The 13,680-nt window shown below is 29.9% G+C and overlaps 1 protein-coding gene across 8 annotated transcripts; it reads left to right on the top strand.

Annotated features, from left to right (window-relative positions):
* Nucleotides 1–2,617: 2,617 nt before the first annotated feature.
* Nucleotides 2,618–13,279, top strand: LOC126866716 (ATP-dependent 6-phosphofructokinase). 8 transcript variants are annotated; one of them, XM_050620626.1, is made up of 18 exons: nt 2,618–2,887; nt 3,897–4,036; nt 4,372–4,492; nt 4,582–4,733; nt 4,800–4,989; nt 5,064–5,274; nt 5,473–5,581; nt 6,986–7,174; nt 7,271–7,461; nt 7,528–7,603; nt 8,024–8,050; nt 8,165–8,185; nt 8,461–8,562; nt 8,628–8,834; nt 9,380–9,532; nt 9,621–9,945; nt 10,019–10,241; nt 10,312–13,279. In XM_050620626.1, exons 3-18 carry the CDS (start codon nt 4,399–4,401, stop codon nt 10,451–10,453), a joined length of 2,412 nt encoding a protein of 803 aa, XP_050476583.1. In that variant the 5' UTR covers nt 2,618–2,887; nt 3,897–4,036; nt 4,372–4,398; the 3' UTR covers nt 10,454–13,279. The 8 variants fall into 8 exon arrangements, with proteins under 8 accessions (XP_050476583.1, XP_050476582.1, XP_050476585.1 ...); XM_050620621.1 differs by lacking the exon at nt 2,618–2,887 and having other exon boundaries at nt 10,312–10,474; nt 11,410–13,279; XM_050620625.1 differs by lacking the exon at nt 3,897–4,036 and having other exon boundaries at nt 2,619–2,887.
* The last annotated feature ends 401 nt before the right edge of the window (nt 13,280–13,680 follow it).

Raw genomic sequence — 13,680 nt, 5'->3', positions numbered from 1 at the left:
GTTACTACAAGGAGCATTAATTCGTTGTAATCGATTTATATATCTTTTTCCTTCAATATTTTGATCTTCGAGTATGTATATATACATATATCTTTTTTTTTTTTTTTTATTAATGACATCGTCGTAAATTTACTTTGTAGATAAAGAGAGCGAAGATCTCTTACGGGTTACGAAGGGGTGATGTACAATTTTTGTAATTTTCTTATTTGAATCCTTCCTGCGCTCATTTCCTTTATTCATTTTCTCGTTTCTATTTACTTTTTACTCGATCATTGTAAAAGATTAGATTAGTGATTTGATTATCGAAATATTTATCACTGTGTTATAACAACAAATGGTAAAACATTGTCCTTCACTTTAATAATTATATAATATCTCGATTCGTAAAATTTCTCTCTCTCTCTCTCTCTCACTCACTCACTCTCTCTCTCTCTCTCTCTTTTTCTCTCTCTCCTCGTGGAGAAAGCTAGCCATCGCAAATTTCAAATATTCATCCGCTACATTTTCCTAGTTTCCTCGTCCCGAGTTATGTTGTTCTATTTGTATTTATCATCGATCATCGTAATTGTAAATTATAATTATTATAAACGTTTACACGAAATAATAAATTCTGATAAAATGTCTCAGAAAAGCCATAATCTCGATTGTTCTGCTTTCCAGTATTATCAAGTTCTGGAAGGACAGTATATTCTATATTGAGTCAATAAGTCCAAAAACATAATAACGCTTACATCCTTAACAGTATTTTAAATACAGATTTTGAAAACTTGATTTCGGAGGCTAGGCCAACGTAAGCACAATGTTCCTATACAGTAAGAATTCTTCGTTACAATTAATATTATTATTATCGTTTTCATGCTCGCTAGCTTCGTCATAATTTATCTTCGGTATCATTGATTCGAGATCCATCTTATGTAGATACTGAAGAGAATTAGAAAATAGGTAAAAATAGGTTCGATTGGATGTGAAATGAAAATTGTTTGATATCATTTTCAACACTGATTCGAGCGAATAAAAGCCTAGAAATGGAGGGGATTGGTTTTTAATAAAACAGATTGTGTATTAACGATATTCACTTAAATTTAACCCTCTTGAAATAAAAGAAAAAGCAGTGTTGCAACATTTTGGTAACCTATATTGAAATTAAGAACTTAGCCATTGAATGGGTTCGCGATGTCTTTGTACATCTTGTTAACTTTCAAAGTTTATACGAAAATATGTATGTTTGTATATTCGACTACGAAAATATAGTAATTTAGTTGGCTTTTAATAAGTATCCGTATGTAGATCCTTACATTCTTGTGTCGCGTCATAATTTTTTATTTTTGCATACGTACTCGCATACGTGCATTTTTTCAAGAAAAGAATCCTACTGCAAAATAATTATACAAGTCTTTACATACAATCGACGTAGTTGATAAAGGAACTTTCTATTTTCTTCAAATATCTAGATTTTCTTTATTTCTTTGTCGTTTAGTTTTCTTTTTTTTTTTCTCTTTTTTCCAATGCAACCGATTATATAAGATCGAATCGGTCTAATAGTAGTTCACGATATTTCGACATAACATTTTTTGTTCCATCGTGCTCTGTACTAAAAATATGAAGTCATAGGGCAGGATAACGAAGTGCATATAACGAGTACTTGCAAAGTGCTTAGTTTAGTTGCGTACTATTTTTTGCTCATAGGGCTGTTATCCAGATCTTTACATAATTGCTGGAGATAAAAAACCAACGAAATTGGATTAAAGTAACAGCAGGTAATAAAATTTACGAAAGAAGTAAAACAAAAAATTGATTTGTTGATAAAATGTAGAAACAACTGAAATAATTTGTTTGAAAATCCGGCGGATCAATTACAGCTGATTTTTTAAAGAATGATCTGTTTTGATGAAATTTATCGCTAAAATCCAAAGATATTCTTTTTATATGTCGTATAAGGATATCTTATTACACCTTAAATTTGTAATAATAATATTGACATTGTCACGTATAATTTTTTCGGCACTGTTACTAATTTCTTTCTTTAGAGATAAAAATTCGTTACTTAATAATCTGATCATAGATCAATCTACATACATGTATATATACACAAGACGCCATAAAACTTTTCTATTAATAGTTGATGAAATTTTGATTTGTTAAAGCAAAAGAAAATAGATGGTATTTTTGAGCTTCTGTTCTTTTCAGTGACACGACTGAAAATAAAAATAACTAAATGTCAAACCACATTCGTAAAGGAGCCGTAAAAGTACATATTTATATATTGTTATTTATGACGTGCAAAGTTCATTTTATCTCAGATTATTATTAGAATGAATTACATTGTCTTTGATAGGTCGTATGTCAATAACTATTTAGTGAAAATGATGATTGAATCCATAGGTTAAGTCAAGATGTTTTGCTGTTTTATATGTATGATCAAAATAATGAATACGTAGGAAGTTTTTTTGTAGAATTTATCAATCTTTGCATATAGCATATAGCAGAATATATAGAAATTAGTTTTCTTCCAACAAAAAATAGAGCAGGCAAAATTATATAAATTTTTAGTAAGCAGAATTTAAAATAGTTTTCGTAAAATAAATGCAGCGGCAAGGAAATATCGTATTGGCTGTCTATGTATCACTAGCACCATCTACGGCCACTTCCTAAATTTAATTTTACATAGGCGGAGGGGCGAGAGCTGGATAGCAAATATTACTGGTGGGAGACTTCGTGCTGAAGCACACGTAAAGGTCACCTTCAGTTTTAGTTGGACTCAAGACGCGAGAGCGGTATCTGATGTTCAGTCAGAGCGTTGTAAGTCTACAAGTATAGGAAATTTTAAAATCAGACAAGAACTGTCTACATTCTAATCTTTATTGGTAACTGGACATATATTTGTTCGGTGAGTTGAAAATTATTTAATTTTCTTTACATATACACATATAAAAGTACTTTTTATAGATAATAAATAACTAAATGACTAATTGTCAGTGACAAAGTGACGTTATCTTGTATACACATTACAATAGACTATTATTCAATTTTTTAATAAATTTATTTGCTTTGCTGCTCATCAGTCTATACATTTTTTAAATTAGTTTGACGTTTTTTTATATATTAATTTTACCTTGCAAATGCAAATGAAGTAATCCCAATGATCTATCCTATACTCAGTATTAACATCGTTATTCCGATGTTTTGATGCACGACAGATTGAGACTGTGCTAGATTCCATTGATTCTTTGAACACATGCTATCTTATTTTAAAATACGAAGGACTGCTGAAGATGTTTCGTGTTGTAACGTTCTTTAACATTGTTCGTGTATTCATTACACTTTTCATTTTTCGCCCTTGATTAATTACTATCTCATGTGAAATAAGTTGTTATTCGACGAAAATTCGATGTTGTTATTTTATATTATATTTATTATTTACTTTGTCATTGCGCGTTAATTTTTGTGCAATGTATGCTCATACAGGAAAGGCTATTACAGTATACTGTAATATGAAAAGTGTATTTCATACATGCATAAACAATGATTGTCACACAAATGTTTGTAATGAATTCCTGAAAATGAATGGGATGCTACTATGTTCATGTTATGACAAAGAATAGAGTTGATTTATAGTGTAAATAGTGTTTATTATTTTAGGTTACATGTATTATGCAGGGCATAAGAATTTATTTCTTAATGTCTGTTTAAATTTCTTGTATGTTCACTTGTATAATATAATGTCCATAAAATATGATGAAATATGTGTTTGCACAACAAAAGAGTCAAAGGAAGAAGTTACTTCTTCTCATGTTCCAATCCCAAAACTAAGTAATATGTATTAAGTATAGAATCTATTTTGTTATTAGAACATAAATAATAATAATTTTGAAAAATAATATAAATCTTTTTATCAGATGACAAAGAACATAACTTCCTAAAAGATAAAATTAATTTTTGTACGGCATGTGCCTCAGTTCCGAGCATAACAGAAAATAATATTGATAAAAGTTCAATATTATTTGATATTCAAAAGGAACCAAAAATTCCTCTACAAGTGAGTTGAAAACTTGGCGGATATAACACATTCTTCTTCCATATATTCTTTGTGCTTTTGTATTAGATTGATACAAAATTGAAATGGTTGCTTATAAGAAAATATTTTGATTTACTATTAAATATTCCTCTATATTTATGTTATGACAATAAGGAAGATCATGATCTGATTATTAGAAAAAAAGAGACAATTTTGTTTTTGTAATAATAACGAAAGAAGCACATTGATTAATATCTATCTATAAAATAAGTTATCATAAGCACTTACTATATTATTAAATAAAGGAATAAAGTGAATTCTTTATCTAAAAAGTTACAAAAAAAGTTATATTACAGGGATATACTTGGTATCCTGCAGCAAAGATGGCAGAAGAAGTAGCAGCACAGAGGTTCATAAAACCTGGTAGTCATAAAGGTAAAGGCCTTGCAGTCTTTACTAGTGGAGGTGACTCTCAAGGTAAAAGATCAATTAACTGAAATAAAATAGGAATACATATTAATTAATATTTTATTACTTAAATTTTAATAATAAAACTTATTCATTAGGAATGAATGCAGCAGTTCGAGCAGTTGTTAGAATGGGTATTTACCTAGGTTGTAAAGTTTTTTTCATCAATGAAGGCTATCAGGGTATGGTGGATGGTGGAAATAATATTGTAGAAGCTAATTGGTCATCTGTCTCTTGTATCATTCATAAAGTATGTATTTTGTTTGTCATGCTTTTATTGCAGCTTCATTCAAACTATTATAATTATGTACTTTAGGGTGGTACAGTAATAGGATCTGCTCGTTGCAAAGACTTTAGGGAACGTGCTGGTCGTAGAAAAGCTGCAAAAAATTTAGTAACTCGTGGAATAGCTAACTTGGTTGTAATAGGTGGTGATGGTTCGCTTACTGGTGCAAATTTATTTAAAGAGGAATGGTCAGATCTATTAAAAGAATTAGCTGCAGCAGGTAAATAAAAAACCGATATTTTTATTGTAATATTATATTTTTATGTATACTTTACTAAGATGCTGTTTCTTTAGGTGAAATTACTTCAGAACAAGCAGAAAAATACCAACATTTACATATTGCTGGTATGGTAGGTTCTATCGATAATGATTTTTGTGGGACAGACATGACTATTGGTACCGATTCAGCATTACATCGTATTATTGAGAGTATTGATGCTATTGTTAGTACTGCATATTCTCATCAAAGAACATTCATAATGGAAGTTATGGGTCGACATTGCGGGTAAGTTGATCATTATGCTTTATTGGTGAAATGCTAAGAATTTTCGTTTCTTAAATAAATAAAAGAAATAGTTGGTTATTTAGTATTTCGAAAGAATTTAGTATTTTAGCACTAAAAATACTCAATCACAATATTTTATAAATTGAAGGATATCTGTTTTCATACTATTTCTTACAAATGTGACAACCTTTTGGATAGGTATTTGGCAATTGTGGGTGCTTTAGCAGCAGAGGCAGACTTTGTTTTCTGTCCGGAATCACCGCCTCCTGTTGACTGGCCTGATAAATTATGTAGAAAATTGGAGCAGGCACGTTGTTTAGGAATTTTCTAAATTTTTTGTTACAGTGTTATTTCTCCCCTAATTTAGTTTAACAAATTCAATAATTTGTGTTGTCGTCTTTCATGTATTTTTAATTGCTTAATTCTGTTGTCAGTGTTACACATATTCCTTCTCACCTTCTTACAGTTAAGCAGAATATTAAAAGAACCAAAAACTTCGTTTGTAATAACTTTTTAATGTAAGGATAGGGACAAGTCCTAATAAAGTAATTCAAGGTAGTGTGAATATAATGAAAAAATAAAGGTCTTTCAGGTATCTGACGTTAGCTTCAAGTTTATCTTCTGAAGCATGCTATTGCTTTATACCTGAAGTACCGCCGTCAGGTGATTGGGTTGAGGAACTTTGCAAAGCTGTGCAACAGGCACGTCCTTGATCAATCATTATACTGCCTTTAATGAATCATGCTTTCCTATAATATTAAATTTATTAGCCAGATTATATTGTATTGAGTTCATTTTTATTCATATTAAACGTGTGTCTGCTCCTTCGTCAAAATAGTTAAATTATCAAGAAGAATAGGAATATATTAGTTTTTGGTCATTTATATTATAAATTTCTCTCAGTTTTAAAAGTTTGTTACCAATACTAAACAAGATTTTAAACTTTTTGCAATATTATATTTTTGTAATGTTTTAACAGTAACATTTTTCTTTATTTATCTTCACATTTATATCAATAGTTTAAATTGGACCTGGCCATTTCACTATATTATAGTTACTGTGTTATATATGTAATGTAATATTTTTAGTTGGCTTTTATAACATACTATTACAGTTACCTGGCTCTAGTGGCAGCCATATGTTCCGAAGCTGATTATGTGTTCATCCCAGAGTGGCCACCTGAACAGGATTGGCCAAACAAGCTGTGCAAAAAGCTATTACAGGTCTGCACATCTTTTTTTTTTATTTTTTAAACAGTTCTATAAAGCTATTTAATTTTCTCATTGCTTGTAATATCACAGAATGACTCCTTGCTTTAAATTTATGCTCTTGTTTGCTGTTTGCTGCTATGCTGTTTCATGAGTAAGAAGAGGAATATTATAGATATTTTAATCTTAGTTTAGTTTATTTGCTTGTAATGGTAAGCTTATTATAGTTACAATATGTTCTTTCAGAGAGTTCCATGTTCCATGTGTAACGTTTAATTATTTCCAAAATTAACTAATTAAATGTTTGGCATGTTTATAGAAGATAAATTGGAACATTAATGTCATTAATTTCTATATTATTATCTTTTCTTTCGCCTACAATTTAATTTCTTTCGAACTAAATTTTTTTTGTAAACGATCTTTGCACTTATCTATGTAACTTTCAATTTGTCTTACGTATACGTATTGTGTAAGATTATAAAAATTTAAAATATATTTTTTAGGAAAGACTCACAGGACAACGACTTAACATTATTATTGTGGCAGAAGGCGCAATAGATAGAAACGGCCAACCAATTACTGCTGAGAAGGTTCATAAAGTTGTTGTAGACAAACTGCAACAAGACACAAGGATTACAGTTCTTGGTCATGTTCAAAGAGGTGGTAATCCATCAGCTTTCGATAGAGTTCTGGTTAGTTATTATATAAGTATATACAATATCATGATGTTCTTTTCCAATAACATATTAAAGACAAAAGTATTAGATTAATTTGGTAATAACTTATAGGGTTGTCGAATGGGAGCAGAAGCAGTAATGGCATTGATGGAAGCGACACCAGATACTGAAGCATGTGTTGTTACACTGGATGGCAATCAAGCTGTTAGATTACCTCTTATGGAGTGCGTTCGTCGTACTAAAGCAGTAGCACAAGCTATGGCTGATAAAAATTGGGAACTTGCTGTTAAACTTCGCGGAAAGTATGTTATCCATACTACATACTGAAATAAAACTTTAATTATATTACATTTTGTAAATATTTTTAGGGGATTTGCTCGTAATTTGGATACATATAAAATGTTAACCCGTTTGAAAGCACCTGTAGATCACGACCCTAGTAAGGTATGTTGCAATTTTGCATATAATATAAAGATTGATATGAACCTAAAGCCTTCTATCAAACATATAAGATTATTAAAATAATAAATATGAAATCAGTTGAATAAATATACAGGTTGTTTCCGAAATCATGGTACGATCGAAAAAGAGACGATTCCTGATGTCCAAATAATTTAAAGTATAGAATAAAGATTTTCCATATGAAGTTTCGTTTCGAAAATCAAGTCTGAATATTCATTACCGAATGTTCACTATTCATGAAAATTCGTTTCGAATTATTTTCTTTCTGTTGTACCACGACTGCGGAACATCTTACATAATGAATCATACAAAAAACATGTGAAGGTTTTTAGTTCTGGTATCTAGAATATATAAAAAGTGAAGATTTGCCTATATTATATCTTTTATTTAATGCTGCTTCAGGAAAGTAATGGCCCGATATTAAAAAAGGTAAATTTGTTTTGAGAGAAGAAAGTATAAGTGTATATATTTTTGCTGAATATTAAATTTTAATGCATCATAAAATAGCCTTTCTAACAGTCTCATCTATTCCTTCTAAATTAGCAATTCACTTTATGTGGACAAGTGAGTTAACTAACTTCTAAATCTTGATGTTATTTTTGTTCTCTTTTGTCTGTTTCTTTTCTTTTATTTCTTTTATTTCTTTTATTACTAAACAAATATAACATTGTTATAACCTGTAACAAGTATTTCTGCTAGAATAAGAGAAACCACAAGCATACTAAAAGTCTTGATATCAAACATTATGTTAAATTGCAGAATGCATTTGTTTTTTATGTGCACGCTGCATGAATCGACATCAAATATCCCCACAATATTAACGCCAAATTTTATTACAGCAACACTATACGTTAGGTGTGATGCATATTGGTTCACCTTCTTGTGGTATGAATGCTGCGGTGCGTTCTTTCGTTCGGAACTGTATATATCGAGGTGATAAGGTATCGTCTTAAAAATGAGTACATCCTTATATAGTAATACAAGATCTCATGTTACAAACTTCTAGGTATATGGTATTTGCGACGGAATAATGGGCCTTATGGGTGGAAAATTTAAATTGATGGATTGGCCTTCTGTCACTGGTTGGGTAGCACAAGGTGGTGCTTATTTAGGAACTAAACGTGCTCCACCCAAAGAGGAGCAGTTGCCTCAAATTGCTCAGAGACTTAAAGAATATGGAATTCAAGCTTTGCTCATCATAGGAGGGTTTGAGGTAATGGTTCTTTAATTCTGTGAAGATCTCGGTTATAATAATTCCGTCATAGATCGCGGTGTATTTATTGTTAATGACTTTAATCCGTGTTGCAGTGCCGATTTTTATATAAAAATTATTACAAATTTTATTTTATTAAAACAGATACTATTAATAATTATTAAATCTAGTATAGATATTAAACATTCATAGTAATAAGGATAAGAAAAGTAAAAATTATATAAGCTAATTAGAATTCTTCATTGATGGACGCGTAAGAATCCAAAAACATTCATCACGAATAATATTAGTACATTTGAAATATAGAAATTTCTCACGGAAATAACATATTCCTATGACACACATATACAGATTTAATCTATTATATAATAGCTATTCTTTGTCAGCAAGATTTACGATATGCCTTTTTAAGAATATTTTTCAACAAATTCCATATGTATCTATCAGATTAACCGCGATCTCTGCAGGGTTAAAGTAATTCATACACTGTCTTTCAGAATTTTGCTTACTATTATAATGTGTTATTGTTGCTGTTTTTCTAAAAGGGTTATCAAACAGGACTTACCTTTTTCAAAGCTAGGGACAAGTATGAAGAATTTCGAATTCCTATTGCTATGATTCCAGCGACTATTAGCAATAACGTTCCAGGAACCGAGTTTTCATTAGGTTGTGACACTGCTTTAAATGAAATTACAGAGGTAGAATTTTTTACGTTGTGTATATATTATTTTATAATACAGCAATTGGTATATTTCATTTAGTCAAGTGTATCTGTGTTATTCTTAGATCTGTGATCGAATTCGTCAATCGGCGCAAGGTACAAAGCGTCGAGTATTTATTATTGAAACTATGGGTGGATATTGCGGTTATTTAGCTACGGTCGCTGGATTAGCCGGAGGTGCTGATGCAGCATATATTTTCGAAGAGAAGTTTAATATTAAAGACTTAAATCAAGATGTCATTGCGATGGCAGCAAAAATGTCTGAAGGTGTACAGAGAGGTCTTATTTTGAGAAATGAAAATGCTAACTTGAATTATAATACAGATTTTATGCAGAGACTTTTTAGCGAAGAAGGAAAGGGTCTATTTAGCTGTAGAATGAACATTATTGGTATATGTTTAACAATTGATACTATCTTATATTTTAAATAACAATAGATCTCAAGTTACAAAATTTTTTATAGGTCACATGCAACAAGGTGGTTCACCGACTCCATTTGATCGCAATTTGGGCACAAAAATGGGGTCTAAGGCAGTTGAGTGGTTTAGCGAACAATTAAAAAAATATAGTAACGATGGCAGTAAGGTAACGGCGATGGATGCTGATAGTGCAGTTATGATTGGTATTGTGCGAAGACAGTATAGATTTACGCCGTTTACGGAACTTATTGAAGTTACGGATTTCGAGTAAGTAACGGGAATGCATCGCAGTTGATTTTCATCGGAAATGTGTACTTACGTTTCGTAAAATTTTCAGACACCGCATTCCGACATATCAGTGGTGGATGAAATTGCGGCCATTACTCAAAGTTTTAGCAAAACATGAGTCTACATATGAGGAAGAAGGACTTTATATCACTGTAGAAGAAATGGATCTTGATAACGATCCTCTTGTATAAATTACATGTATGTGATGAAAGGTAATGTTCCATAAATATGCAGTGTTAATTGTAGATTTTGTTAAACAGTATTGTATGGCGTTATAATAATTATTTTCCGTTGTTATTTGCGGGAGAAAAAAAAGTGGAACTTCAGATACACAATCGTAAAATTTAATATTCTATGAGATTTAGTATAGATTAACTATTTTGGCGATTGACATGAAATCGCAATGTGTACATGCACATATGTATACCTATCATTTATAGATTGGTTTACTCAATAGCGAAATGCGCTCTAATATAACTTAATCTCCTTAATGTGAATTGTCTTAATAAATAGTAAATTACTGCATATTATTGACATAATCAAGAGTATAGATTAATATTTTGTTTAAAAAATAGTGAATTTATATATTTTGATTGCGGCTTAAAATTCAGAAGTAGGAGGTACAAAAATAGTACCTGAAACATGAAGGTAAACTATATCTTAGTAATATAAAAGAATGAAACAGGTAGTGTGACATCGTAACGAGCATTTTCATTGATGAGAATAAAAAATTACATTCTTGTACTGAATGTACAAGTATTTACTGTCATTGCCATCGGAACGCGCGTGCGCGCGTACACACATATACATACACCTGAAAATAGAACAAATGAAAATATAAGTACCTATTAATATAATGTAAAACAATGTTGAAATATTATAACATAGTCAAGGAACATACAAGATAATATAATTCTATACGAATATGACGATAAAAATTAATACAATTAACGATTTTAATCTCTCAATGCGACATTCGAGTACAATAGCTTCCAGTCTTAGATTTTATGAACATTTTTAACACATTTAGCATCAGATTTGTTATCCTTGTCTATTTAAAATCTTGATACCACTCACAATAATTATATTGCAATCGTATTAATGTTAAAAATGCATGAAATTTTTGACACTTAATTTTTTCTTGTAGCTTTAACAGAAATTCATCAGTATGGCAACGCTTTTAGAGGGTATTATATTCTACCCTTTCCAATACTGTTGGTTGCAATGTGAACTAAGAATCGAATTACAGCTTTCATGGCTACTTTACGATCTTGCGAGTAAATTTAGGCTATATTTGTGGTCTATTAAGATATAAAATTAAACGTAATGTGGCATCTTTCTTAAATGAAAACTTATCATTTGGTTTAGCTTTACCTATAGCTATGAAAAGCTATTTGAAGAATATACTTGTCTACCTCAAAATATAATTTGCAACGACAAGCGATACTTAGGGCAAACTAAAGACCTAAGTCTTACTGGTTGCATATAACATTAAAAGGTTTTGCTAAGATTTAAGGCTTGTGACCACAGAAATATTTAGATTTAATTCGTGTTATTATTATACTCGTGTATTATCATGTGTATTCATCTCGACAAGTCGTACAGATATTAAACTCGAAATTGTTTTCTTGGATGTAGAAAAATACAATTTCTACAAAATTTTAGAATCGTAAATTTTTTTAATGTTAACGATCATGGTATTTATTGAATTTATTTCTCTTTTAAAAAAATTGATAAGGTGATGTTAATTAAAGTTCGGTGATACAATCAAGAAACACATAAAGAAGATTTTCAAGGAACTGACTGACACGTCCATTTAATATAAAATACAAGTCGTGTTTCGATTTAGAATGTTGCAATATTAAAGAACGTCTACATTTCTGACTACCATTTTTAAAATGTAAACACGTTCATCTAAGTCAACAACAATCAGATCAGGATATGAAATATTTTTATTTGAGATACAGAACAACGTCTCACGAACATAACATAAAATAATCTAATTTATATTTGTCACTGAATCCTAAACTAGTTTAATACAGCAAAATGACGTGCATATTTTAGGGAGGATTATGCATGTTGTTTATTTAAAATTGTTGTTGTAAATGCAAATGATTTAGCAAAATATTGAGACAATAGATGTTGTTGACAAGCATATGAAAGAAAAGATATTATTCAATATAAACGAAACTGTATCTGTGAAGATAACACTCTCAAAGGGTTATAATGATTCTTGAAGATATCCTCTTTACATTGCCTTCGCATATTACGTATGATTGTTAAAAATATAAACTTATTATGGCCTAATCAATGGAGGATCTGCACTTCAAATTTGAACAGTTATCAATACAAGAGCGGATGATCAAAAAAATATCGGATATAAAGGAAATTGTAAAAATGTATAAGGATAAACAAAAGTAATATATTATAAAGCATGTGTAAATAAATACATCGATCCGCTTTTGTGTATGAAAATAGAACTGTTACAACACACACAGACACAAGATGTATTTTATATAACTTTAAGTATAAATTCCGAATTTTGATCGTATATCATATGTGTTCATTTAAGTGCATCAGAGCAGACAGATTATTGTTCCACTGCTAAGCATGCTAATACAAACATATAATGTACAAATACACAAGCGTTAATATCATACCACTATGATTAACTAATAATATAATGAAAATATAACGTTGGAAGAGTATTATTTTTACGATTACAGAGGTATATTTTCGACTCATTGTTGATCAATGAATTTTACAGTTTATCTCTGGCATAATATATATGAAACCTAGAAATTATTTTGTTTCAATATTGAATTGTTAAATATGTATTTTCTCTTTACCGTCACATAACTATTAACATATTTATTTATAGATAAATATTTAAAGTGTCGCGAAATATTTGTGGTGATTGCATAGTTTTAACAATAAATGCATAGGAATATGTATAAGAATATTGTGACCACTAAAAATGTACCTAATACTATTAATAAAGTGTATCTTATAATGTTTCCTGTCGTATGATTTAATATTATTGTTATATTCATCAATTTTATACACATGTGAATAATTTATTATGTATTGGAAATTGGATATTGTTTATAAATAATTTTTAATTATCTCTTCATCATTAGTCAATAATCTTTTTTCATAGAAGTTTTAGAAATATATATATAACAGTTATTTTTGATCCTTGGATTAGACTGATCATCGCACTTACAAACAATAGAACATCCGTATAATAATATATAAAATATTGTTAACTGAGATAATTTTCATTATATGTCAGAAAAAATTAATTTTTCAATTAATATCACAAAAATATGAGAAATACATGCATACCGTATAATATATTGACCGAGTTATATATTTCAAAATTTTCCTGACTTACGTGGTGCCAACAAGTAAAGAC

The sequence above is a fragment of the Bombus huntii genome, chromosome 6, assembly GCF_024542735.1.
Source record: "Bombus huntii isolate Logan2020A chromosome 6, iyBomHunt1.1, whole genome shotgun sequence".
NCBI classification, from domain to species: Eukaryota; Metazoa; Arthropoda; class Insecta; order Hymenoptera; family Apidae; genus Bombus; species Bombus huntii.
This window is presented reverse-complemented; position numbering and strand designations above follow the sequence as displayed.

What these genes read in the sequence shown, in the direction of transcription:
- LOC126866716 (XM_050620628.1), top strand. Translation starts at nt 3,720, where the DNA reads ATGTCCATAAAATATGATGAAATATGTGTTTGCACAACAAAAGAGTCA. An exon ending in GCTGTTAAACTTCGCGGAAA is followed by an intron (nt 7,462 to 7,527) that starts GTATGTTATCCA and finishes AAATATTTTTAG; the next exon opens with GGGATTTGCTCGTAATTTGG. An exon ending in CTGTAGAATGAACATTATTG is followed by an intron (nt 9,946 to 10,018) that starts GTATATGTTTAA and finishes AATTTTTTATAG; the next exon opens with GTCACATGCAACAAGGTGGT.